The 26,124-nt window shown below is 38.5% G+C and overlaps 1 protein-coding gene and 1 long non-coding RNA gene across 5 annotated transcripts in view; one reads left to right on the top strand and one right to left on the bottom strand.

Moving 5' to 3' along the window:
- The window catches only part of RYR2 (ryanodine receptor 2), a 423,080-nt gene that overhangs the window by 4,268 nt on the left and 392,688 nt on the right, over nt 1–26,124 (top strand). For 3 of the 4 annotated variants that reach the window (XM_080588286.1, XM_080588285.1, XM_080588284.1), the window contains exon 2: nt 6,226–6,282. The exons of the other annotated variant lie outside the window; for it this stretch is intronic. In XM_080588286.1, coding sequence (XP_080444412.1) covers nt 6,226–6,282 — 57 coding nt within the window. The remainder of the gene's footprint in view (nt 1–6,225; nt 6,283–26,124) is intronic. 4 annotated transcript variants of the gene reach the window in all.
- On the bottom strand, nt 14,887–25,024 carry LOC308193508. The gene is made up of 2 exons (XR_013949696.1): nt 24,925–25,024; nt 14,887–19,186 (listed from the first exon to the last, which is right to left on the bottom strand). It is a non-coding gene; the product is annotated as an uncharacterized lncRNA (long non-coding RNA).

The raw sequence follows: 26,124 nt of genomic DNA, 5'->3' as shown, positions 1-26,124 counted from the left end.
ACAAACCAGATCTTATTACTTATTATTTTAAAATAATCTTGAAACATAAGAAGAGTTGTTTCTATGTGTATCTCTTCGTGAAATAGAATAGAAATGTTTTTTTTTTTTTTTCCCTCTACAGTGCTTTTCATTCACTGTTTATCTTTAAAGAATTTTTTAAATCATTATATGTAACACCTTCAATTCTGTTAGCTGTGGTCATCAAATGTACAAATGCAGCTGCCAATGTGCACTGAGAACAATGCACAAAACCAACCTTGGATATTAGGAATGATTTTAGAAGGAAAAAACATTGAAAGACACTTTGGCTAGCCTTTGTTTATCTTGAAAGCTATTCCTTGTAACTGTCGGTATGCGACTTCTGAAGATTCACCGGGGACTGGCACAAGAGACTACTGCTTAACAGCTCATGTGAGGGATGGCGTGGCTGCCATTGCAGTGTCTGTACCTTCCTCCCTAAGGCACTGCACTGCAGTACAGATACTCAATCCGATCTCAAATTCTGTTTTGGAATTGAACTGGACAGACTGTAGTGAATGTGTTTTAGCTAGGACGTCTAGTCCATTTCTTATTTGGGAATTGTGTGAACATTTGGATATCAATGTTTTAATTCCTAAATTGTTAGACAAACATTTTATACCATCCTTAGACTGGTTATCAGTGGATAAAATCAGTTGTCTGTGTACTGTCTTGTCTGGTGTTCTGCATCTGGAGGTTGTCTGTATGGGACATGTGAGAGAGGTTGAGGAAGCTCCGTAGCAAGCAGCTGGTCCAACAGAGAGACAAGTTTCTTGCTATCCCTGTGAGTTAGCTGGCTTGCGTTTTGATGCGTAGAGAACTCTTCCTTTCAGTGCCTGAAAGTGTTTTGATGGATGGTGCTGCTTAGCATCATGAAGGCCCGAGGAATATCTATCACAGGAACCTGAACTGCGGATACATTGTAAGGAGAGAATTCCAGTATAAACACGGATTAACTTCTGACCGAAGATTTAGCACAGTCTCAAGAGCTACATCTGCCTTTGACTTCTTTATTTTAATGCTATGTTATTACAGGTGTATTTTAAAGGTGGCTTTCCTTTTATATAGCTGTGTGGAAAACGTGCGTGATGCTTCTAATTCAGGAAAGTACAACAGTTCTTGTGCAAAGATAAGGGTGTGTTGAAATATTTCTCTGAGTCAAGATAAAAGATAGGCAAGTGACCATATGGGAGAATAATGAAAGTGGGCTGCATCCACGAAGTACATGAATTAAACTAAAAATACAGAGATCTTTTCCTCCTAATTTTTTTTAACTTATGGGTGTTTTGTATTAAAACTGAGTTTTGGTTTTGTTTCCTAAACTGTTGATTAAATTTACTGAATTGGTTCAAAAAGTAGACTTTGCTATCTGTGGACAGCAAAAGAGAAGTTAGAAACCATCTGTGTGTGTAGGTGCTCGGCTTTCCTATTCTTCCTGATAAGTATTTAAGTGACATAAATTTGTTCCTTTTTTGTGTCATGGTACTAGTACATAAATAACCTTTGCTGAACTGGTAAATGGACACATTTTATGGGGATGATGAAAGAAGTTTACAACTTTACAACTTCAGTCTACAACTTCCTTGCGAGGGGGAGTGGAGAGGCAGGTGACCTATTCTCCTTAATCACCAGTGACAGCACCCGTGGGAACGGTGTGAAGCTGAGGCAGGGGAAGTTTAGGCTGGACATCAGGAAGAGGTTCTTTACCGAAAGGGTGGTCGCACACTGGAACAGGCTCCCCAGGGACGTAGTCACTGCACCAAGCCTGTCTGAATTTAAGAAGAGATTGGACTGTGCACTTAGTCACACAGTCTAAACTTTTGGGCAGACCTGTGCGGTGCCAGGAGTTGGACTCGATGATCCTTATGGGTCCCTTCCAACTTGGGATATTCTGTGATTCTAAGTTTAAATTTTTCTTTGTGGTTGTTGTGGTTTGAACTGTGGTTGATTGAGATTAAAGGAGTCAGCGATGTACTTGCTATATTGTCTGAACATTTTTTTCTTAGTCTGTGCATAAAAGGAGTATCTCTTTAGTCATTAGCAAATAATTACTTGGAATGCTATGGAGAAGTCTCAGGATGAAGCCCTGCTGTTGTAAATATGTACCACACATTTATTAGGTACTGATAAGAATGGCTAAAATAAATACATTAGTCAAATGAACAAAATGTTTTCTTTATACAACCACTTGTTTAAAAAGAGATGGCTTATGTTTGTAATGGTTCCCCCGGTCACGTAGGGTAACGAGTTCTCATGAGCAAAACTTGGATACCACCAAAGGCAGAGCTATTGACTTCAACGGAACCAGGTTTTCATCTCCCGACTTTGTTTGCAGCCAGAGTGGCTACAAATGTGTGCCTAATAGTTTTTACTGTGTAAATGTCAGTTTGCTTCTGAAAACCATAAAGCTCTGGGAAGATTCAGTCTTCTGATTGGAATTGCTCCTAGTTACGACGTTGTTAGGAGACTTTCATTGTCATCTATCAGATGGATCTTTTAATGCAGCACTTCTGGGAAATTAAGCTCTATGAATTTCTGGAGATGTCTGTCCCTCTAAAGCGGAAATAAAATTGCAGGAATTCTCTGTATTTTGTATTGGTCAGGGGCTTCCTCTTTTATACATCATAAACAAGAATTTTGTTATTGATTGCAAGGGGTCACTTCCTCAAAAGAATAAATTCTCAAGACAAATAATCACTAGGGGCGGATGAGTAATGTTTTCCCATTAATACCATTTTAGACTTCATCTTTGAACAAAAGTGCAAGAAAGTTCGGTATCTCAAGAGAAAGTTTCATACTGATGTATGAGATAAGACTACCAGAATCTGGGCTCTGGCTTGATTGAGCTACTTGGTTTGAATTTTCGCCCTGAGCGTTGAGCATAGGTGAATAGAAACAGTTGCTAGTGAAGTACATAATCCAGACACCTTAATTGCTTTTTGATACTTTTGTCCAAATTTATGCATATGCATTACAAAGAAGTGTTTCATTTGGGTTAATGTTTCCTCTGTTTGTACACATTTGCATTTATAACACGAATTCTTGAAGTAAAATTAATGTTATCCTCAAGTAGTAGGAAGAGGATATAATATTTCTGAAGAAAAATGGTACAAAAAAAAAAAAAAAGCCAGGGCAGATTTTTCAGTCTTAGTATCTTGTCACTGCTTTCTTGTATTTAGATTAAAAAGCTTTTAAAGATGCTTTCATGATATGTGGCAAAATAAAATAACAACCTAAGAGTAATGTATTTTCTTTTAATTAAAGCTGAAAATGTGAAACCTGTTATTTCATCCTTCAGGCAGCTTGAAAACACCCATTTTAAATCTTAACCGTGGTCAGGAGGAGGTGAGAACAGAGCGCTTGAATTATTTACAGTTTATACCCTGGAAATTCTCCCAATAGCAAAACAAGAATAGCATAGCCTGGCATAATTCTCTGTCTCTTGTCAAAATCCTACAATAATAAGACCTATACTATGTTTTGCAAGTGTATGATACTGAAAGCCGTGTCTTGCTGTGCTTTCTGTGCCACTTCGGGAATGGAAGACCCCTTGAAGTGGATGCCTGATGCATCTCAGTAAATGAGAAAAGGCACAAAGGGGCTAGTTTAGGTAACAGCAGAAGCCTTTAAAAGGCAACCATAGCAGTGCAGAGCTACTGCAATATTCTGTGCCCATCAGGGGAACAGCAATGATATTTCTTTGTTGTCACTGCAATAAACAGAACAACTTAAGAGACAACTTAAGAGCAACCACTGCCTGCAACATCATCACAGAAAAGATCATCCCGGTTTTCTAACAAAGACTAGCAGGAGCTCCCTCCTGCTTTTGTGGCAGCATAGCTTTATGCTGTGCTCACTTAGTAAGCCGGAGCTTCATTAACTAGTTGTGTATTCACTTGTGAAAGAAGTCTTTTTTTTTTCTTTTTTTTTTTTTTTCTTCCTAATAATGGTGATGTTACTTGTCAGGTAGGTGTTTAAACTCTTCAGATATGTTGCTACTCCCAGAGCCCAATGATATGTAACTCAGCTATAGGTTTGAACAGACACATTTGAGACATATTGTGATTTAGTGGAAGCTTTGCTTAGCTTCTCAGAATTGCTTTAAGAGAAAAAAACACACAACAACTCCATTTTGAGCTGACAAAAATTCTTGTAGAAACATGCTGTAGATTTTGTTTTGATATAAAAGTTTCCTGCAATCCTATGGAGGAAATGCTCTTGTATTTTGGATAGTTCCAAGATATTACGTGTGGTGTTATGCCTCCAAGTCCACATCAGAATTGTGTTAGCAGTATCTCATACAAGAGTACTATATTCAGTAAGCTGTACGCTGGTTCATTTGCAGTTGCTTTTCTTTGAACTTTCAACCTCTGAGTCCTACATTTTTTGTTTGATTCATTCTTCCTTTTTATTTTCATAGCTGCTGAGACCTCTCTGTCTTCTGGTATTGGGTTTGATTGCTCTTCCTGATACAGTTTGACACACTTCAACCCAAGCCTGTGGCAGAACTTGCTACTGTCTTCAGTTATGAATTTAAACGTTCATTCAAACTGGTGGAAGGATGTTTTCCTGAAGGTGGCTCTTAAACTTGGAATTTGTTTATTTTTTATTTTTTTCCTTGTTGTCTTGATCTGACAAATGGCAAGGACAAGGTCTTCCCTTCTTTCCTCTCACAGAACAGGAAAATAACTATATTAAAAATGTCACATCAAGTTTACCAAGTAGGAGAGCGGTTATGATGAGAACTTGAGTAATCTGTGTTTATCCACATCATTGTATTGATGTATGGAAAACATCTGATGCTTTTGGAGTCCTTCAGCTCAAAAATCCTTAATTTTAGCTGTACAGCATTTGATGAGAAAAGGAGGGATGGAATGTATGAAGGAGGGATGTCAAATCTCATACTGAGTTTTGTCATCCTCTTGAGAGGTATACCTTGGTGCTTGGCTTTTCTCCAGAATAAAACAGATGTTTATGCCTAGAAATTTTAACTCTGAGTTTAGGCTCAAGTAGTTTTTTTGTTGTTGTTGATAATGAAGGAGAAAAATAAGAATTAGGTTGTAAGAATTCGTAAGCCTTGTAAGCTTTTTGTGTTCTTAAAGATGGAGAAATATATATATATATTTTTTTTCTAGGAGGAATGTGGCTAAAAAAATACACAAAAAGTACTGTATAGCTGCAGTTTTAAGTACTGAAGAACTTACACCTGTTTATTGACTGCAGCCGGCTGAGAATGGAGATTTTAATTTAATTTAGGAATTGTCATACCTGTTTGAATCATAGAATGGTTTAGGTTGGAAGGGGCCTTAAAGATCATCTAGTTTTGTTCCCCTCCTCCTCCCCCTCTCCCCCCCAGTAGTCATAATCTACTGATAATCATTAGATGAATGTGGTTTAAAGATATGTCAGGCTGTGATGTTGGTATATTTTATTGAGAATGTTACAGGCATCACTTTTTTGATTAATTGTCAGAAGTAATGTATAGCTCTTCTTTTTTATTCTGAGATTTCTAGTTGAATTTTAGCTTATAACTTATGTGTCTGCTGCAATTGCAGCTGCAGTCTCTAAATTTTTTCTTTCCTTATATACTTCTTTAGATCTGTTAGTAAAGCAGAATTATATGTTTTCTGTTTTACCTCTATTTTTATTCTGCACTCTGTTCTGCAGTTTTTTTTTTTTTTTTTTACGTGACAGCTGCAAAGTTAAGAGCATCAGTGACTATTCTTCCCTTCCAAACCAATTTGTTTTGGGGGATGCCCCTCAGACTTGGTAAGTCGCTGCTCTCTAGAAGTCCTGGCTTAAGGAATCATTTACTCTGGCCTTCTGCACAGGGGTGTATTCTGTTGACTCTGAGGAAAGGGTTAGTGGAGAGATGCTGTATTAGTTTTCCTAAAGATCTAATCCTGTAAAGTAATCCTATTAATATGGTGTGTGAGAAATGCTCAGGCTTCAGAACTTGATGGGAGAGATTTGTTTCCATGCATGGCACCTGCATTTCTGTTTACATAGGAAGGTCTTGCTTCACTTTTTGGTTTACTAACAGAATTAACTAACATGGGTCAGAACACGCATTCAATGAAAGAATAAGTTCAGTTGGGTAGTGAACCGTGGGAGTGTTAACGTTAACAAAATTCTTCTTTATGTATCTATGTGATTTCATATTAGTGAGTGTGATTTTTTTTTTATGATGATTTATGTCTGTTACAGAATTACAGTTTGACAATTGGAACCACATCTAGAACTTGGGAAGCGTGCTTTGTTGTAGTAAGTTCTTATTCAAAAGTTATGGCTTGCTATTAGTAGTTATAGCCTAGTAATTTCTTTTACTGGGAGGGGCAGAGAAATGAGCAGTACTGGGAGTGAAATGGGTTTGTAGCTACATTGCACACCTTTAACTACAGTAATCAGCTGAAGAAAATCCTTATATTCTTTTCAAAACTTCTAGCTGGATCTCATTTTCCCTGCTGAAGGAATAATAAATTGTTTAAGTGAAAGAAATGCATAAAGCAGGCAGGTTGGTATAACAGGTTGTTAAAGGCTATTTCATTAGTAAAAATGCAGAAGAAAATACTTCAGGCCAAAAAATGTATATGTACCATAAGCTTAAAACCAAGTGCTGCATTACAAAGGCTGCTTCCAATAAAAACACGGCTGTATTACCTGTTGCTTAAGTTCTACTGCAATTGTAATGGAAATTAATTGATTTTGTCAGATATTTAGCAGAATAATCTACTCTGTATCCATTAAACATTTTATGAACCAATTTGCTTGCCCAGGACTTCAGGGGGTCTATATGGCTATATGTTTCTTTTAAGTCTGGTTCTGCTCTCACTGGTGATAATGTCAAGCCTCTTCCGCTAGACTTGAGCACATATCATTTTGTATGCTCTTTGTCTGCAATTTTAAGCACAATTAATATTTATCTTGTTTATGCCCCCAAAATGTGTGACCTGCTTTTCACACAATTAGCTTTAAAATGTGTATGCTTCGCTAACTGTGCTTCAAAGTGTTTACATCTAAATACTGGTAAACCATTCCAAGTTTGCCATGGAGACGTACCTGGTTGTCCAATGCAACGAAGGCGATAATCTGTCATGTTGCTATCTGAGAAGAAAGCTAGATTGTTCTTATTCTGCAAATCTCCTGAAGTCTTCATTAGTTCTTCATTAATGAATGAAATATTGCTCTTGCGGAGTAGTATCCTTAATTTGTGTTAGCAGTGCACTTTTACTGTGTCCAGCATAATTTTTATGTCTTCTATGGAACTCAAAGTCAGCTCTAATTTGGGTTTGAGGTTATGTATGCTGTTTAAATTACTCAGGATGTCATATTTACTGTGAGGGAGTACTGTTTTTTAGGTAATTGATATGTACAAAATACTTATTTTTCTTACTTATTCCTTTTACTCTTCCAGTCTCCTATCTCCTATCTTTCTTTGTATCTTTTTTCTTACTTTCTAAAAATTAAAACAAAAAAATACTTTTCTTTCATGGTCTGTATTGTAACATTAGAGATGTGACTTGTCTTGAAGCTTTTACTTTTAGGTGAGTACAGTTGCTTTTGTTTAGTTAATGAAGAAAGTTTCAATTACACTTCAAGGTAAGCAACTATCTTGTCACAAAGAGTTTCTGAAAGATCTTGGGATCTCCCGTGATTTATTTGTTGTCTGTAAGCCTAATTAAAGCCAATTTTAGGGATATTGGATTAGCACTTCCTGGAAATGAGCTCTCACAGGGCAGTGTTGCTCTTTCAGACTACTGTGTTAACTATGGCAATGGTGAAATTGCAAAAATTAGGTACGCTTTCAGGTTCACTGTAAAAAGCATGTTAATGGTAAAATAAGTCTGCCTTTTTTTTTTTTCTGAACTGATCAGAATAGCGTACTTTGTACTTAGAATGTATAGTAAAAAACATATAGGTGTAACAGTAGAAGATCTTTTGCTTCTATGCTTGTTTTTCTACTTGGTGTAGTCTGTCTCCTTGACTCTTGGCTTACAGTAAAATTGGCAGGCTTTAATGGAAAGGTCTTCAACCAATTTTTGGCTACGCATGATTTGCACGGCATTATCTGATAATATTCATTTCCCACCTTATTTCCTGCTGAGATAGGCTGTAAGTTCACTATATTTATTGAATTTTCCATAAATGGGACCAAACCTTCTGTGCACCCTTGCATGTTTTGTATTCTATATGTTGTTTTCCAGTTGTCCAGAGGCTTCTTTGTTATCGGAAATGAACTATTTCAAATGATGTATATGGCATGTTCTCATGAATATGTTAATGTAAAATGTTGTGTAACTAACTTCTTTTTTCCTTAAGCATTGAAATTAGTGTGTATCAGAGTAAAAATAAGAAAATGACAGATATTGATTGCTTGAAAGCACACATGGTTTGCATCTTACTTCCATGTATCTTGTTGCTGATTTGTTTGTTCTCGACCTTTTAGGGATTTGTGTATCTATACATCTCTATATATTTTTGTCTAAACTAACCCATATCTGGAATCTAACCCACCTTTCAATTTGTAAATTCTTTCAAAAACTGCCCTCCCTGTATGAAGGGTGATGAACCCTACATGGTAGTTTTCTTCTGAAGAAGACAATGTTGGGAAACATGACAGTGTTTATAAACAGCCCCTTGTCCTCTTTTAAAACTGATCTACTGGTGTGCATTGTTTTGTTCTTTGTGCAGCTCATGCTGAAGTCAAGGTTAATGTATTTTTTAATTTGGATTCAGTGTTCTGTTATATAGAATATGTTCTTATATTAAAGATTTTTATATCCTAAAGAGCTTAGATTATTGTAATAATCTTACACTCACTGTAGTTTTATGATTAATAAATAAAATGCTTTATCAAACTTTTTCCATGGCTATGGATAAAGAATTATTTTGAAATTTTTAATACTTACAGGAGAGATGGACATCACTTTTATATATTACATAACAGTTATGTAAGATTCTTGTGACTTGTTTTTCTTTTTGCAGAGAACCTTTTTTTTTTTTCCATGAAAGCAGTAGCAGTAGTTTGTCCTATGATTTTTTTTTTTTCTCCCCCCTCAGGGTGGAAAGCAACCTCTATTCTGTAATTAATGTTTCTCAGTAAGGTGGTACAATGTAGTAAAATCATAAATATATTTTGTAAGACTGGATACATGTTGTTGAAAGCTATGGCAGTGTTTGGGTCAGAGAACAAAAATAATTTGGATAGACGTGGCTACTTCTGATCTGGAAGGTAGCCCAGAACACCTATTCCTTCCACTCCTTATGAGGTAAGGGAAACGATGTTGTGAAAGAGACTTTCATCACTTCTTTCAAACTTGCAAGATACAAAACAGAGAGATCAGAATCAGGCTATGCAGGTTTGGTACTGACTCCCAGAAGAAATTCCTTCTCTGTTGGCTTTTCCTTGCCACTAAAATATTAGATGCTAGTTCAAGAGAAGGATGGTCTGGAATGGTTTGTGTTACTACCATGAAACCCTCTGGTCTATGGAGGGCAGTTGTCTCACTGTAACTGACAATTTTTTGGCTGGTTCAGCTGGAAACTTGGACTGTTTACTTCAGTGGTACCAGCAGATTCTGAGTTCACACCTACTGGTGGCCAAGGATTAGCTCTTTCACTAGATGTATAAGAGAATTCAAATGAGAAAGTGAGGTCAGTCCACGATGTTCACTAGGTTTTGGTTGTGCAACTTCTGTTACTTAAATAGTGTTTTAATATCCCATCTAGCTATGATAACTCTTAGCTCTTGTAGATGTTGTTTGCATATTATATTTTCAGATTCAGTCATTTGTGGTAAGAGTAAATTTTTTTTACATGCTGTACATTCAGAAAGTATTTAGCAAGTAGTAGAGGCAAACAGAATACAAAATCCAGTGCATCATGATAAGCCTGAGGCTATAGAATGTTAGTAATTGCACAGAAGAAGTCTTTGTAGCTGAAAATGTGCACAAAGTCCATCATGATAGTCAGAAATTTAGTCCTGTCTAAGGGCAAGGATATGTCAATTGAAAGTGTCATTGCAATTGAAGTATCACAATGTGATGCTCATGAACTGACCGGAGGTTGAAAGAAGCTGCTGTTACAAGACTCAGAGATGATCCAGGGGACACAAAGAGTTTTATTAAAGATTAGCTGATAACAGTATCTTTCCCACTTGATTAATCAACATAACATGTATGGAACTGTGGTACAGCTTTCAGTGTGGAATCCTTCTCTCTGGGGTTGTTTTAAAAAGACTTCCTATGGAGAAGTGTTTAAGGTTTTTTTTTGTTATATTTTATTTATTTATTAATTATATATTTTTTTTAAGCACATTACTAAAGTTGCTTAAGGGAACTATCAAACTGCTGAGCCTCTTGAAAGGTTTTCATGAACTGTGTTTTTCTTCCTTTTCGGACTTGAGGCATTAGAAATTCTGCCGCATTGCTCTGGTACCTTTCAGTGCATTAGCTACACAGCTCAGCTGACGTGGTTTTGTTGTTGGCAACCCGGCTATCCAAAGAAGATGAATCACGCAATTTTATAGTCTTGACCCTTGCAAGATCAAGAATAAAATGTATGCACACTTTTTCAATATATATGTGTGTGTATATATATATATCATAGATTTTATATATATATAGCATAGATTATTTATATATATATATATAATATTTATATTTCTTTCCCCTTTGGAGAGAACTGTAGAACAGAAGAAACTTTTTACATCTGTTCCTAGCTATTTCACTTGAATATAGATTTTTTTTTTTAAACATATTTTCCAGTATTCAAGAAATCAATAGGATCCAGCACATGATAAAAAGATCAGAAAAAACAAGCATTCATTAACAGATTACATGTGGATGTTTCTGGATCTTGTTAGGAGCCTTGATTGAAAATGGTTTATCTTTTCCTTCAAATCTGATGGGAAGGCTTGCATGACATTGAGGTCCAGGCAACAGTGGAAAAAATAAATTATCATTGTGTTTTTCTAAAGGGAGATTGTAAAGATCAACTGTGGATCAAGTATTAGGGATTCAAGATTCTTGTTGCTGAAGGACTTAGGGATCTTTTGAAAATGAGGTCCTTTTTCTCTTGGAAAATGCTCTGATGATAGTCTTATTGGGGCCAGGCAAGATTTTTAATTTAGAAAAGATCTTAAAATGGAGATGGGTCTTATAGAAATGCCATTTAACCATTTTTGACCTAAGCTATTTTCTAGAAACAACATGAAATAGAAATAGAAACATTTCTTTCTCATTAGAAAACTACCTTCAAACTTCTTTGGCAACTCTAATGTTGAAGGCTACTTTTTCATCAATATTTCTCTTTTCTTTATCTCTTCTGTATGTGCTCATTTGCTGTAAAGAATGTAGAGCTGTATTACCCTGTTTTAAATTTAAAGAAATAAAATTTTAAGAATGGTGCCTAGTAGCTGCTATATTTATCACTTCAGAGGAGAGTTCAATGTGAGGAAAAAGTAGTTTATGAAAAGTTCTTTAAATGGAATTGTATGTAAAATCTCTAATCGCTATCAGGGTGTTTAGAAAGCACAATTGATTTGATGGTCATCTCTTGAGATGAATTTCTGAACATCTTTGTAAACAAGATATAAAGCTTGTAATGTTCAAGTCAGCTTTGATTTGGGAGAAAAATGCTGAAGAGCTTTTTGAGAAGGAATGTCTAGAGTGTTTACATAGTTGCATAGAAATATTGCATTTTTAATTTGTAAAGCTGAATTTTCTTCTGTGTGTAAATGGTGTAATTCAAGATCATGAGCTGTCTGACTGATATATGACTTAGAGCCTGTGGACAGGAAAGTTTTCCAGTTTGTTCTCTAGACCAAAGGTAATGTCCCACTGAATACATTTGTCAGTTTTTCTCGATTAAGGGAGGGATCCCCGAAGTGTCAGATAAGTTATAACAAATCAGGCTGTAGCTGGCACTGTTTCAGTGCTAGGCATCTAACTGAAGACATTCTTTACAAAGAATGTCTAGTAAATGAACATGGTGCACTTATCCATATCCATATTTTGTGAAATACCACAGGAATAGCTGTGTCGTTTTAATTATAAATAATTTTTTTGGCCTATTCCCCATCCAGCATAATGTTATTTTCAAATACTGAAGGAATGTGTTTTCAAGTGCAGTTATAATAAAAATCACAGCCGTGAAACTAATGTATGACCATAAACAGACACATCCTATAAAGGATGCATGGGAAAGCTGTCTGAAGAACATTTCTAGCTTTCTGTATGTTGAATACAAAGCAGCCTCTTCAGCAGTCTAAAAATGTATCTTCAGATGTTTTATGTGGTGCTGCCTTGGTGACAGCAACCGAGTGGTGGTGATATGACATGCTAGTGTAGATAACCTGCTTGTGGTGGTTTTAGCCTGCTGGGCAGCTGAACTTGACCACAACCATGTTCTCACTCCCTCTCCTCAAATTAAGACGGGGAGAAAGGGCTCTAGGGTTGAGATAAGGACAGGGAGATCACTCACCTGTTATTGTCACAGGCAAAACAGACTCATCATAGGGAGATTAATATGATTTACTGCCTATCACTATCAGACTAGAATAGTGGGAAACTAACGGCAAACTAAAAACGCCTTTCCCCCATTCGCCCTCCTTTACCTCCTCCACCCAAGTGGTGCAGGGAAACGGCGAATGGGGGCTGCGGTCAGTCCCTAATGCTTCGTCTCCGCTGCTCCTTCATGGTCACTCTCTGCCCCTGCTCCACGTGGGGTCCCTCCCACAGGATGCCGTCCTTCCTGGACTGATCTTGTGTGGGCTGCCCACAGGCAGCAGCTCTTCAAGAACTGCTCCAACATGGGTCCATACCATGATGTCCATCCATCCCCCAGGAGCGAACTGCTCCAGCATGGGTGCCCAGTGGGTGGCAGCTCCCCCCCAGTTGCCCTGCTCCTGCGTGGGCTCCTCTCCACAGGCTGCAGCTCCAGCCTGGGGTCTCTCCATGGGTCACAGCCTCCTCCAGGCCACATCCACCCGCTCCACTGGGGGGTCCTCCACGGGCTGCAGCGTGGAGATCTGCTCCGTGTGGGACCCATGGGCTGCAGGGGGACAGCCTGCTCCACCAGGGGCCTCTCCACAGGCCACAGAGGAGCTTCTGCTCCATGCCTAGAGCAACTCGTGCGCTCCTTCTGCACTGACCTGGGGGTCTGCAGGGCTGGTTCTCCCACATTTTCTCACTGCTCTCTCCCAGCTGTTGCACAGCAGTTTTTTTTTTTTTCCTCTTCCTTAAATCTGCTGTCCCAGAGGCCCAACCAGTGTTGCTCACTGGTTCAGCTTTGGCCAGCGGCAGGCCCCTTTTGGAGCTGTGTGGAGCTGGCTCTTACCTGGCATGGGGCAGCTGCTGGGCTCTTTTCACAGAGGCCACCCCTGCAGCCTCCTGCTACCAAACCTGGCCACATATTCTCATGGCTTAACACAAATTTTACTTAGCTTTGCTTGAAGTATAGTATCTGTACACAAAATGGCACAATTTTTCTGGTTTCTTCACATTCCCCTTAAGAGCTAAGGGGAGCTCTTAAAAAGTCCAGTTAGGGATGGCTACATGGTGAAGACCTGTATTTTCCATCCAGCAATAGGTGTTGCAGTATTTAAGTGACTGACACACAGAGACTGGTGATGACTGGTGCTGGCAGAAGACGCTTGGTTTGGTGTCTCTCTCTCCAAAAGAGCTCTGCTTTTGTTGTACTCTTAGCTGCTTGTGTGTGTGTTTATGACTGCAGGTAAAAATACGTGGATGTATTTCTGAGCATATTCTTGTGTTTAATGCCAATACTAGTCTACTGAAATAACTTAAATGACTATCAGATGTTCCAAACTGTAGTGAAGAATCTGACTTGTACAGTCTGGTGCTTCTTGTCACCCTGTAATATGGTAAGAGTGAAATCAATACATACACATAAAATATGTTTTTCCATGTCACATCCATATTTTAATTCTGAAACTTTTGTAATGTTTGCTTCTTAATTCCTTCATCTATGAGTTTGAAATTGCATTAAGTTACCTTAGATTAGCAGTGGAAGAGTACATGAAGGGAATGAATTTGGGGATAGGTTTTGAAGAAAGACCTAATTACTGTGTCTTGCAGAACTGCGTAAGATGTCCTAGATCTGAGGAGAGGGGGAGTGTAGATGTTATTGGTACTGAGACAAAACCTGAGGTATTACAATACGCATTCGGTTATCAGAAGATCACAGCTGTTGGATACAAGAGGAATCAAGGGACAAAACCTATTATTATTATTGATTGTTTGCATTACACAGTGTCCAGAGGGCTCAGCTGAGGCAAGGGCCCTGCTATGCTGCCGTACAAATGCGCAGTGAGTCACAGTGAGCACAGATTCCAAATACACGAGATGCAGAAACGCTGAGAAGAGATGAAGGGACAGGAAAATGAAGTAGTGTGTCCAGGGATACAGGATTTCTTAGGGTCCGTTCTGCGCTGCTCTGGACTTGTGATGATTTAGGATGTAGAGACTTAGCTGTGCCGTTGAAGATGAGGACACATACTATGGATGTTACGTGGGAGGATACTGCATGTCAGTGTGCAAATTCAAGGCCTGGTGGACAGAAGACTTGACATAAAAAGGTGACTTTATTTGCTAATTACTGGATGGTCTTTACCAAGAATTTGTGAAAAAATGTCTGTACAGAATGTATAATACTGTTAATAACAACATGGTTGGAAAAAACATTGGAGTTACAGAATCGGAAGTTCTAAATGGTGGATGCCTGGTTAATTTGAAATACTGCCTTGCCTGGACTGGTAATATTTAATTTAATATTTAATTTATGGTAGTACATGCTATAGCTGTTGTGTTTATGGCATGTCAGAATAATAAAGAAGACTGGAAGAAGTTCTTTTTGAGAAGCCATTCTTACAGGAGAAAGATGAGGAAAAATTATTCTGAGTAATTGTATAGCGAAGTTACAGCTGCAAAGCATACATCCTGGAGACATGGAAGTATTGAGCGTAGTTTTATTGAGTAGTGTGGGAATGTACGCATCCTCACATAAAGTAATACCTGAAATAGGATGTGTAGTTAAAAGTGAGCAGAAATAGCAACTAATTTGTCCATGAAAAATTTGTCCACTGTCCCGAGTTTTAAGTTTTAATGGATAAGCCATAAGTATGCTTCAGCTGTGTGTTGCAAAACCTGTAGGGAAGTTTGGCATCTGTATAATCTTTATGGATGTACATGCCGTACATTATTTGTTTTGATACCAAATAGTTCTCTAATGTCAATTAGAAGACTGAAGCTAGGTGAAGAAAGTTGTTTTTATTGTATGTTGTTATTAAAATAGCAGTTGTTAGAAACTTTAAGCTAGAACTTCCTGAAGAGTCTAAAAATAAGGTGGGATTTGAAATCAATAAAGATAGGAATTCTCAGAGAGTGTTTCCAAGGAGATACAAGTTGGCTTTGGAGGTAATTTTTAACTCTCTTTATTTATTTATTTTTTTGTGCACCTATAAAATGTGGTTTGTTTCACGTTCATTTTGTCATTCTGTATTGCTTACGTACTATAGTAATACAAACAAAAACCTAACTGACCACCTGTGCTTAAAAAAGGTCTCCTTTAACTTTTATATCTTTACAATTATATGCTGTAAATACAAGATACCTTCTGGTTAAGGGGTCAAAGCACACTGCAACTTGCAATGACAGAGTATGGTCAACCTTAATCAAGAAAGCTTCTATGATGAAAAAGAAGAGTTTAATACTAGTATAAATTAAACTGTTATTTTGTACTGTAGAAATGAAATCCTAAGTTATTGTACTTAACTGGACTACTGTTCTGGGTTTCAGTGTGTAATTATTATCGTAGGACATTCTGGATGAAATATTCTGAGTGGGGGTGATTCATTCTTTAAATCTGTTTATTCTGTTATGAATGTCTATTCTGTGGAAAGAGTGGGAATTCATTTTATTTGGCTACAGTAATTTTTTTATTATATATTTTGTAAAGCAGTGAATTTGTAGTTGGAAATTTGAGTAAGAAAAACACTTATGGTTTAAGACAATGGAGATTTTTCTTTGTGGAAGCTACCTTGAGTAATTTTTGCAAAAAGTTTTGCAAATTTTTTTAATCAAGGTTTTCCAATTTTGTTGAAATAATGCTTTTCTAGCTATATATATATATATGTATATTTTCCCTTTGCCAAGTTACTACACAGATGTCATGTAAGGTATTACTAAGCTGGAAGAAGAATAGAAGATTGAAATATCACTTTATCATTGTGGTAAGGTCCCAGCGAGAACCAAGACTGGTGTTTTCCCTGTACTTAATGACTCACCTGTAATTTGAATGCAGATCTGTAGTGGTGAATACAAAAAGTCAACTGGAAACAAAGATGTTCAACCTGTAATGCACTGTTTCTAAAATGAGCAGAAATACCATATGAAGATGGAATTTGAAGATTTGAGAAAAACGGGGATGTCACTTAGCATGAAGTACCAACTGTTTTCATCTGATTTAGTATGCAAGAGCATACTTACAGATGACTCACAGTTAAAATGCTTTACATAAGATTACCCAAGTATTTAGTTCACTTCAGGTGATGGAAAGATACCGTAAAAATAGTAATAAAAACTGTATCTGGATGTTTTCACTGATTTAGAGGTGACTTTTTTTATTTTTACTTTTTGTCAGGTCTTGTGTTACATTCATGCATATATGCTTTGTTTTCTCCTCTGTGGACTTAAAATATGCAAATAATGATTAAAAAGGAATAGTTAAAAGAGATTATACAAGAATGCACTTACAGTTTATGATTTAATGTCACGGGTTCATCTAGCTTGGGAAATACTTTAGATTTCTCAGATATACTTTAGATCTCTCAGCAGGCTGAGGCAGTGCTTGTTGTCTCAAAAGAAAAGGTGTTCTATGATTTCAGCTCTTGCTAACATAACATGTTTTAAAAGTTTGTTTATGTTACACTTTACTCTGTGTCAGTGCTCCCAGTGAAGGAAGCTAGACTACTTTTATCCTTGATTGTGGTGCTTCTATATGTTGTATTTATGTATTTACTATAGATTGCATAAAAATAATGGAAGTAATAACTGAAGACAAAGGGGTTCATTTAAGTCAGTATTGTATCTCCAGGAGCGGTCAATAAAAGATAGTACGGGAAGAGAACAAGAATATATTTTTGTCTGCCTCTGCTATATACTCTCAGCCTGTAGTGATTTGTGACTCTGGGAATTAGACTCAGGAATGGTGACACTGAATTTGGTAGTAAATTGAGCTCCATAGCTGGAGTGGATGGTGCATAAAGTGTTGCTTATTGTTTCGAAGCTGCTGTGTGCAACTTGCAATTGATGATTCCTAGATGTGGTACTGGAAAAGGCAGTGAATCATAACCGAAATATTACTGCATGTATTTGCAACTACAGTAATAATTTTTGGTTTGTAGGCTTCTACAAAAGGCACAGCATTAAAAACAAGCAAACAAAAAACCCAACTAGACATGTTTTCAATTCTTAAAAAAATTTTTTTTTTTTTTAAACAGTTACCTAGCTGTACAATATGGACAATTTTTGAAGAAAAAGCTTTTTCACAAGTAATGGGTTCTTCATACATTTCTTTTATACCTCTACATTCCCTATCCACCTTCCCCTTTCCAGATTCTTAATTTGCACTTTTGTGGAAGGACTTAGAGTTGCAGATTTCATATCTGTTGTAATCAGGGGTCCAAAAAGCTGCATCTGCACTCTGCAAGCTTCCCAACCCTTTAAGCAGCAGCAGCCTGCTTGTCTCTAGCCATGGCTATTGGGCAAGATGTTTGGGGCATCAGAAACACTGTCATACATGCTCTTGATTTTCACCTGAAAGGATATCATTGCAACTTGCTTATTGTGTTTTCATGCTGAAATCTTTTTCCTCATGGATTCAGTGCTGAGCGGTTTGATCTCAGCATCCTGACGGGGGTTTGTGTGCTGGGCTTGGCATTGTGCAGCCCATGGAAGTATTGCTGGGAGAGGCACAGAGGATGACCTTGGCCTTGACAGCCTAGGCAGGGAGGTCCAGCATCCGGTGATGGGATGCACTGGCTCCTTCTCAGTTGGAGGGAGCCGATGGGGTTGGGGTGAAGGGCCTTGAGGTAAAGGATATGGACCAGGCACTGGTATGTTTCGTTGGGGCTCTGGTTTCTGGCCTTCTCCTTTGCCCCTTTGTGATGTTGCTGTTCAATAAAATACATCTCATTTATTTGAAAGTCTGATGGGTCTGAGCTGTGGTTGAATCCTGAAATTATGTCAACAGCAACTGTGATCAGATGATCGTGGGTAAGGCTGCAGCCTGATGGACCTACAATGAGTGACATTCATGCTGCCATAGGCTGCATATTTTCCAGTGAAGGAGATGGGATCCATCCCCCAGCATGGCTGTATTGTGAGAATTGGCAGGATGAGGAGTGATTCAAACTCTGGCCTTCATGTGTAGGTGAGCAAATAGTAGGTGGTGAGTTGTGCAGTGCTCTGAAGGGACAGGCAGTCATGGCACACCATGGCTAAGTGCTCACCCTTTAATCAGGGTGGAGGACAAACTTACAGTCTAAGTGTTTTAATGGTAGGGCAGTAAAATTTCATATGCATCCTGCCTACTACTTTTTTCTTTTTTTCCCCCTAGTAATGATGCTTAGCAATTACAGGCGCCTTTTCTTTGTCTGAGTGCTGGAAAATATCAACTATTAAGAGCCAGTGTTCAAACAGTAAATCTTAGAGGTAGGAAGTATTATTTATTCCAACAGTCACAATTTGCAAACAATTGAAGCAGTATGGGTATTCTTAATTTCATTTTTATTGTAAAGAGTAAGTTGAACTGTAAAGTGGATTTTGTTTAGCCATCAAAGACTGCTGAATTGATTAATATTACAAGTTGGCTGCTGGCTTGAATTTGATAATAAGAAATAAGAATTCCAATAAAGACAAACAAAAATTAATAGTTACTGCCTCTCCATATGCTTAAAATCAATTATGGTAATAAGCTCACTGCCTCCTAGTCAAGTATTCAAAGGCAGAATCTTCCTGAAGCTCCCAGTCTGGGGCTAGAAAGATGATGAGATGAGGGGGATTTCCTCAAGCAGCAAACAAACCAGCGTTACACCTGCTACTCTTCGCTTCCCAACCAGGAAGCAGACGTGGTTTGTAACACCCCCCTGCAAAGATTTAGAGAAGACAGAAAACAACAGCTGGGTTTGTTGGTAGCTGTGCACTGCATGTGACAGTGCCTGTAAGCAGGAGGATGCACTGAATGGCGACCAAGCAGCAAGCATCTTTGGGCTTCTGGTGTTCTGAAGTGGAGGTCACCTATTCCTGCCTTGTGGTGATGGCACTTAATGCTTGGAGATCCTCAGAGACAGGAGTGAAAAATGCAGAATTGGCTGAAAATACTCCGAATTTCAGGAGGAAATAAAGTAAAATTCGGGGTTCATTGTATTTGTGACATTAAGGAAGACACACTTTTAAAGTTTGGCAATAGGTTCTTTTTCTTGTATAAAATTTAAGATTAAATTTTCCCAGAGGACCTCTATTCCATTCTCAAAAGCAGTATTTACAGACAAGTACAGAATATTTTTTTAAATTAAAATTTAGGTGCAAGGAAACATACGAGTTAACTTCAATGATTAAAATATGAGTATGTGAGGAGGAAAAAATGAATTTTGGCCTTGTGGTAGAGATTGTGATTTTGAGTGTTTGAGTTTTAAAAATGAATAAATAAATAAAAATTTCTTGTGCACTGGCGACAAAACAGAATTATCATTACCTTTGTCCTTATTATATATGGCAGTTCACACAAATAAGTAGGTCAAAGAACAAAATGTACACGTGTATCTGAGGTTCTCCCAGCCTTTTTTACCCCACTTGTTTTTTTCAGCCACTGAGATGTGTATTTGTTTTAAGTGGGCATGTATGCCTCCCTGAGGGATCACAAGTACTTCCCCCCCCCGGATGTTCTTTTCGTGCCACCAGAGTAATAGGGACAGTGATGCATTTGCATTACTACTCCATTTAAACAATAAGTGAAGATAAGAAATAAATACTTCATTCCCTAATGGTGTCTGCAGTATTTAGAGGTTTGGCTAGTTTTCAAGAGGAGAGGCATGAATTCAGCATTAAAGTGCTGCTGCTTCTGTGGAAAAATAATGAGCTGTGCCATTTGATCATGGACAAAATCACTATCAAGCAGTGATGATTTCAAGGAAATAGCTTTTAATAGTGAAGAAAAATATACCATTTCTCATGTGAAACTATTCCTGTAGCTTGTTTATCTAGTAAATAATGTACTTCACATAGTGGGGTGAACCTAGTGGAATGCAGATTGTAATGAACTCAGCCTCTATCAGCTTCCCTAGAAATTCTTACTGGTTACTTTTTTGCCGTGTTCTGCTTCTGGTGTCCATGCCCACCAGTCTGTCTAGTAGAAATATGTGAGAGAGAGCCTTCCTGATGTCATTGCTGTCCTTTATTATTATTTTTAATTTGAAGAAGCCACCAAGTATCAATTGCATTGTCCTTTTTTGGACTGATGGGAAGAGTGTGCAGTAAATGAACAACGGGAAGTAAGTCATGCCTCTATATAAACTTACTCTTTAATGATCTTTTTCTGGTTTGATCATGCTTGTCCTATTCAGTATGGTTCAGTAGTTGTACTTTAAACTAGCATGGTATAATAGCTCAGGTGGACTTTGACATACTACTCTGAACTGGGCTATCTATCTCCAGATTGCTTAGCTAGACTCTGATATTTCCTTTTGTACCTCAGAAACCATTTTGCACTGAGAAGACTTTTGCTGGGCTGTCTGCTTCATGAAGAAGATATTCTCAGAACTGCCTAATAGTTAAACCTCTCACTGACTTCTGCTGACAGCTGTACCTACTTTTTTTTTTTAAAGTTAAATCCTGAATATATGAATTGTCTAAAGTGATGAAGGTAGACACGATTTGCCATTTCTGCACTCCCTGAACTATGCGCATTGTCTCATGACATGAGCGCTTCCTGTCTTATTTTTCACTTTTCCTGAAAGTGTCATAGTACCTGTCTTTGAACTGTGACACATGACAGATTGGGCTGTGGCTGCTGAGGCTCTACGAGCTCACTTTGGTCTTGCTTCCCTTGCTACCACAAGCCAAGGTTTTCCCAGTGAATCTAGTGCTCAGGGAGAGATCTTCCTATGTACCTGAGGTCAAATGTTCAGTGAATTTGGAGGATATATGTTATGCGTGTGAATTGATTACAGCAAGTCCAGTAATGTACAGTTAAGCTAAGTAGTGTCTCTTGGAAAACCAAACCCTAAACAGCTAATATTATCAATTAGTAATTATCTTTGACAGTAAGTTCATGTGGCCAGTTTACATCAGTTTTTAACTGTGAGGGTTTCTTCTCTTCTTTGGCATTTTTCCTTGTTTCAACCTCTTGTGATGTCTAGTTACCAAAAGATAACTTAGCACAGTATAAATGCTTGCAGTCCTGTCAGATATAATTGCAGTCAAGTTTGTATCTTTCTCAGGTAAAATTTCTTATCTTTGTGCAGGTGATTTTTTCCTATCTAGTGGATTCACCGTAGATTACATTCAAATTGACACGTTAATTTCCTATATCCTCTATTATGTACACATCTCAGATGCTGTCAGTAAATATTTTCTACCTTGGGATTTTGTTGTAGAGGTAGTTTCTTCTTTATAACCATCCCTAGTTTTGATTTAGTTTGGAGTCAGATTTTATTTCTTCCTTTTTTTTTTCCCTTGTAACTTCTTTTAGTGAGTCAACTAACCTATCAGTTTCCTCAGATAATTCAGTAATGCTTTATTTCTGTGTTTACTCTTTTTTTTTTTTTAATTCTCAGGTAAGGATCACTGATGTATTGTTTTAATGTTTTAGATGCTTAATTACTGATAATTAATTTAAATGCTGAATCCATTTTGACTTGTAGTCAGTGGGAGTAATGTGGTTTTTTTTTTTTTTTTGGTTTACATCTCTTGGGTTGTTTACATTTCTTGTTTACCTGTCTAAGAATGAGTCAATTATTCTTCATGTATTTCAGTAGAAATACAGGATAATGGATAGTTTTTGTATTAGTGTACAGCGCATGGGTATTTTTGCAGGTGTCTATTTAAACACAGTAGCTTGGGTTAAGCAGCATAATACTTTTTTTAAAAAGCAAAAAACCTCACCTGTGGACTGATGATATTTTGGTTGTATGACTAAACAAATTCTGTTTCATTCACATGACTTTGTTTTGTGTTGGCACAAACAAGTCAAAAGGTATTTGTCCTACAGGTCAGTGGCAGACTAGATCTACAATAAAAGCATGTGGTTTATCTTAATTTGTAATATCACAAGCAAGCTTGAATGCAGTGCAGCTGTTATGTGATGTGCAGAGTGTATATAACTGTGCATTAATGGGGGAAATCACAGAGGAGGAGAGGAAACTGGCTCGATTAAATTTTTAGGGGCACAAATAGAAAATTAGAGTGCTTATCAGAGTTTATCTTGCACTGTACAGTTGTGTTGTTATTAAATCTTAAGATTCTTCTTACGTGAGTGACTTCATAAATGCATTTATATTGGACTTTGGTCTTCTGCTGTTGCTTGCATAATGTTCATCTCATGTAGTTCATATCAATGTGAAGATACCTGGAGTGCATTAGTAATTCTTGCTTGTGTCAGCTGGGAATATAAATATATAGCATATTCCAGGGGAGGGAGTATATATGGAATCTTTCTCAATGGAACAGCTTAAAATAAGGTGCCTGCACATGTATTTGTACAATTGTTATGTCTTAAAATATGCAAATCATTACAGCATTTGTTTTTTGACTGTTCAGTTAAGATGACCTAAGGCTTGAGAAGTGAGTTGAAATTATCATAATGTAAAGGCATCTCTTTTCAGAAATTGTACCTGTTGCTGCGGTCACCGTCCTGGGTATACTGTGTTTGATTTATCCTTAACATTTCAATTTCTGTCACTTTCCTGTGTGATTAGGACAGATATTAGGGCTTGAGAGCATTCTGCTAACAGTATATCATTGTCACAGACAGTAACAATAAAAGCAGTGGTATATGCTTCTGCAAAACCCTACAAGAGATGCATTGAAATAAGAAATCCTTAGTCTCTTAGTTATGTTGTAAAACTGACAATACCTTCATAAAAAACTTCAAATTTTCAAAAGCATTAGAAATAGCCTGGCACCCCTTTGCTGTTTCTTGAGATGTGGTTGATCTTTGCCATGCTTGAAGTGTTTTGTGTCTCTTTGCTGCTTGAGTTGTCAACAACTGTTGTTCTGAGCCTTCTAGGTTAAACTTAAACATGCAATGGTAAGTGCTTCTCCTGTCTGAGGAAACAAAGATATCTCTCTTTATTGGAAGGAGCCTTTGTTTGCTTAAGCGACAAGCCAGTGTTGTCTAGCACTGTTTGCAGTGGAAACGTGAAGGATATGCGTCATGTGGCTTCTTCTCACTGAGGTTGCATAAAAATCTACACCTATTTTCCTTCTGAAGTCAGGTCATCATTTTCAGTGCTGCTAGCTGTATTGTTAGAGTTTGCTAGGTCAGACACAGACAAAAATGAAGATGGTGTTTCTTTTCCACCTACCAAAAAATGTTAAACCAGGAGATTGGATTTTCCACTGAGTCCCCTAGTGAAACAAATAGAAGAGGCAGAAGTACAAGGGTAGTGTCCAGATTTGATTCCAAAACTTGGCTCATTTTCAGAAGAGCACTTGAGAATATCAAACTATTAATGGCATTATGATCCCACGTGGCTGTAACGTCATTTTCTGAAAATGCTGAAGGAATTTGCATGGGTGCCACTGGTAACCTGAGTCGCACTTCAAGAGATTTGTTCGTATAACAACAACAACAAAATTGTTATTTAAATAGATGTTAGGTGTTTATGTTTTGTCTTATTATTGCCTATCTGTAAGAAATGTAGACTAATAAAACAAATGATATTTCCGTTAATTCCTGACCAACCAGGTGCTCAGTTGAGCATTTTTCTTTTACTTGTCTGCCTTCAGTATGGCATCATGTCTGACTGATTAATTGAAAAGTAGGATTTTGAAATATTTAATTTTAGGACCCTGACTTAAAAAAAAAAAAAAACCATGAACAATCCCCTCCCGCCCCCCCAAAAAAACCAAAACCCTCACAGGTTGAGGTAAGGATAAATAAATTAAAGGGAAAAAAGAAAGGAGGGGGAATGGGGGGAATAATACAAACAAAGGCTGCACAGAAGCAAAGAGCGAAAACAATTATTCTCTACTTCCCATTGGCAGGCAATGTTTGGCCACATCTTGGGAAGCAGGGCCTGAATATACACAGTGATTGTTCGGGAAGGCCTGCATTTGCATAACATGAGCATCCCCATGGGTGGCAGCCCCCCCCCCCCCCCCCCCCGACACCCTGCTCCTGCGTGGGCTCCTCTCCACAGGCTGCAGCTCCGGCCTGGGGCCTGTTCCTGTGGGAGTGCTCCATGGGCCGCAGCCTCCTCCAGGCCACATCCACCTGCTCCACCGGGGGCTCCTCCACAGGCTGCAGCGTGGAGATCTGCTCCGTGTGGGACCCATGGGCTGCAGGGGGACAGCCTGCTCCACCAGGGGCCTCTCCACAGGCCACAGAGGAGCTTCTGCTCCATGCCTAGAGCAACTCGTGTGCTCCTTCTGCACTGACCTTGGGGGTCTGCAGGGCTGGTTCTCCCACATTTTCTCACTGCTCTCTCCCAGCTGTTGCACAGCAGTTTTTTTTTTTTTTTTCCTCTTCCTTAAATCTGCTGTCCCAGAGGCCCAACCAGTGTTGCTCACTGGTTCAGCTTTGGCCAGCGGCAGGCCCCTTTTGGAGCTGTGTGGAGCAGGGGAACTGCTGCTGCCTGCCTGGAGCACCTCCTGCTGCACTGACCTGGGGGTCTGCAGGGCTGGTTCTCACTCCTCAGTCTTCCAGCTGCTGGGAGAGGGCCTTGAAATCTGTGCAGAGGAAAAGGATCTGGGGGTGCTGATTGATGCTCACCTGAGCATGAGCTGGCTGTGTACCCTGGTGGCCAAGAAGGCCAACGGCATCCTGGCTTGTGTCAGAAATAGTGCAGCCAGCAGGGCCACGGAGGTGGTTGTCCCCTTGTACTCTGCTCTGGTGAGACTGCACCTCGAGTACTGTGTTCAGCTTTGGGCCCCTCAGTAGAAGAAAGACATTGAGGCCCTAGAGCATGTCCAGAGAAGTGCTATGTGAAGCTGGTGAAGGGCCTGGGACACAAGTCCTGTGAGGAGCGGCTGAGGGCACTGGGTTTGTTTAGTGTGGAGAACAGAAGGCTCAGGGGAGCCCTTATTGCTCTCTACAGCTACCTGAAAGGAAGGTGTGGGGAGCTGGGGGTCAGCCTCTTCTCACAGGTGACTAGTGACAGGACTAGAGGGAATGGCCTCAAATTGTGCCAGGGGAGGTTTAGTGTAGAAATGAGGAGACATTTCTTCTCAGAGAGTGGTCAGGCATTGGAACGGGTTGCCCAGGGAGGTGGTGGAGTCACCATCCTTGGGGGTGTTCAAGGAAAGGTTGGATGTGGTGCTTAGGGACATGGTTTAGTGGGGTGATATTGGTAGTAGGGTGATGGTTGGACCAGATGATCTTGAAGGTCTCTTCCAAACTTAATGATTCCATGACATCACTGAATTCACGAGCAGCGAGATTGATTTGAGCTTTCTCTGCCACTAAACTCAGAACTTCTGAAGTTGTAAACTTCTATTCATCAGACCTCAGCTGATGAATCACAAATTCGCTGTGTCAAAAAGAAAAATGCAGTATTCCCATCCTACATGAATGTGATACACGTGGCATTTTGTTCAGTTTCAAAACCCTCTGAGAATGTATGAAGAAACACACTGATAAACTTGGCTTTCTGTCTGCATGTCTATGAAACTTGCCTGGGAGCTGCTATAATTTGCCTTTTAAGTTATTCTGGCAGTGTTATAATAAATTGATCCATAGTACAGATTATCAAGTGAGCATGTGAAAAAATGTGTAAGTAAATGATTTTTTTTCCTTATAGCCAAAATGAAAATGCATCGTAGACATGTAATTTAAAGTACATTTTTATGGTAGCAGAAGCTACAT

This window comes from Anser brachyrhynchus (assembly GCF_964034855.1).
Source record: "Anser brachyrhynchus genome assembly, chromosome: 3".
Classification (NCBI taxonomy): domain Eukaryota; kingdom Metazoa; phylum Chordata; class Aves; order Anseriformes; family Anatidae; genus Anser; species Anser brachyrhynchus.
Note: the sequence above shows the minus strand (reverse complement) of the source record. Positions and strands in the feature narration are given on the sequence as shown.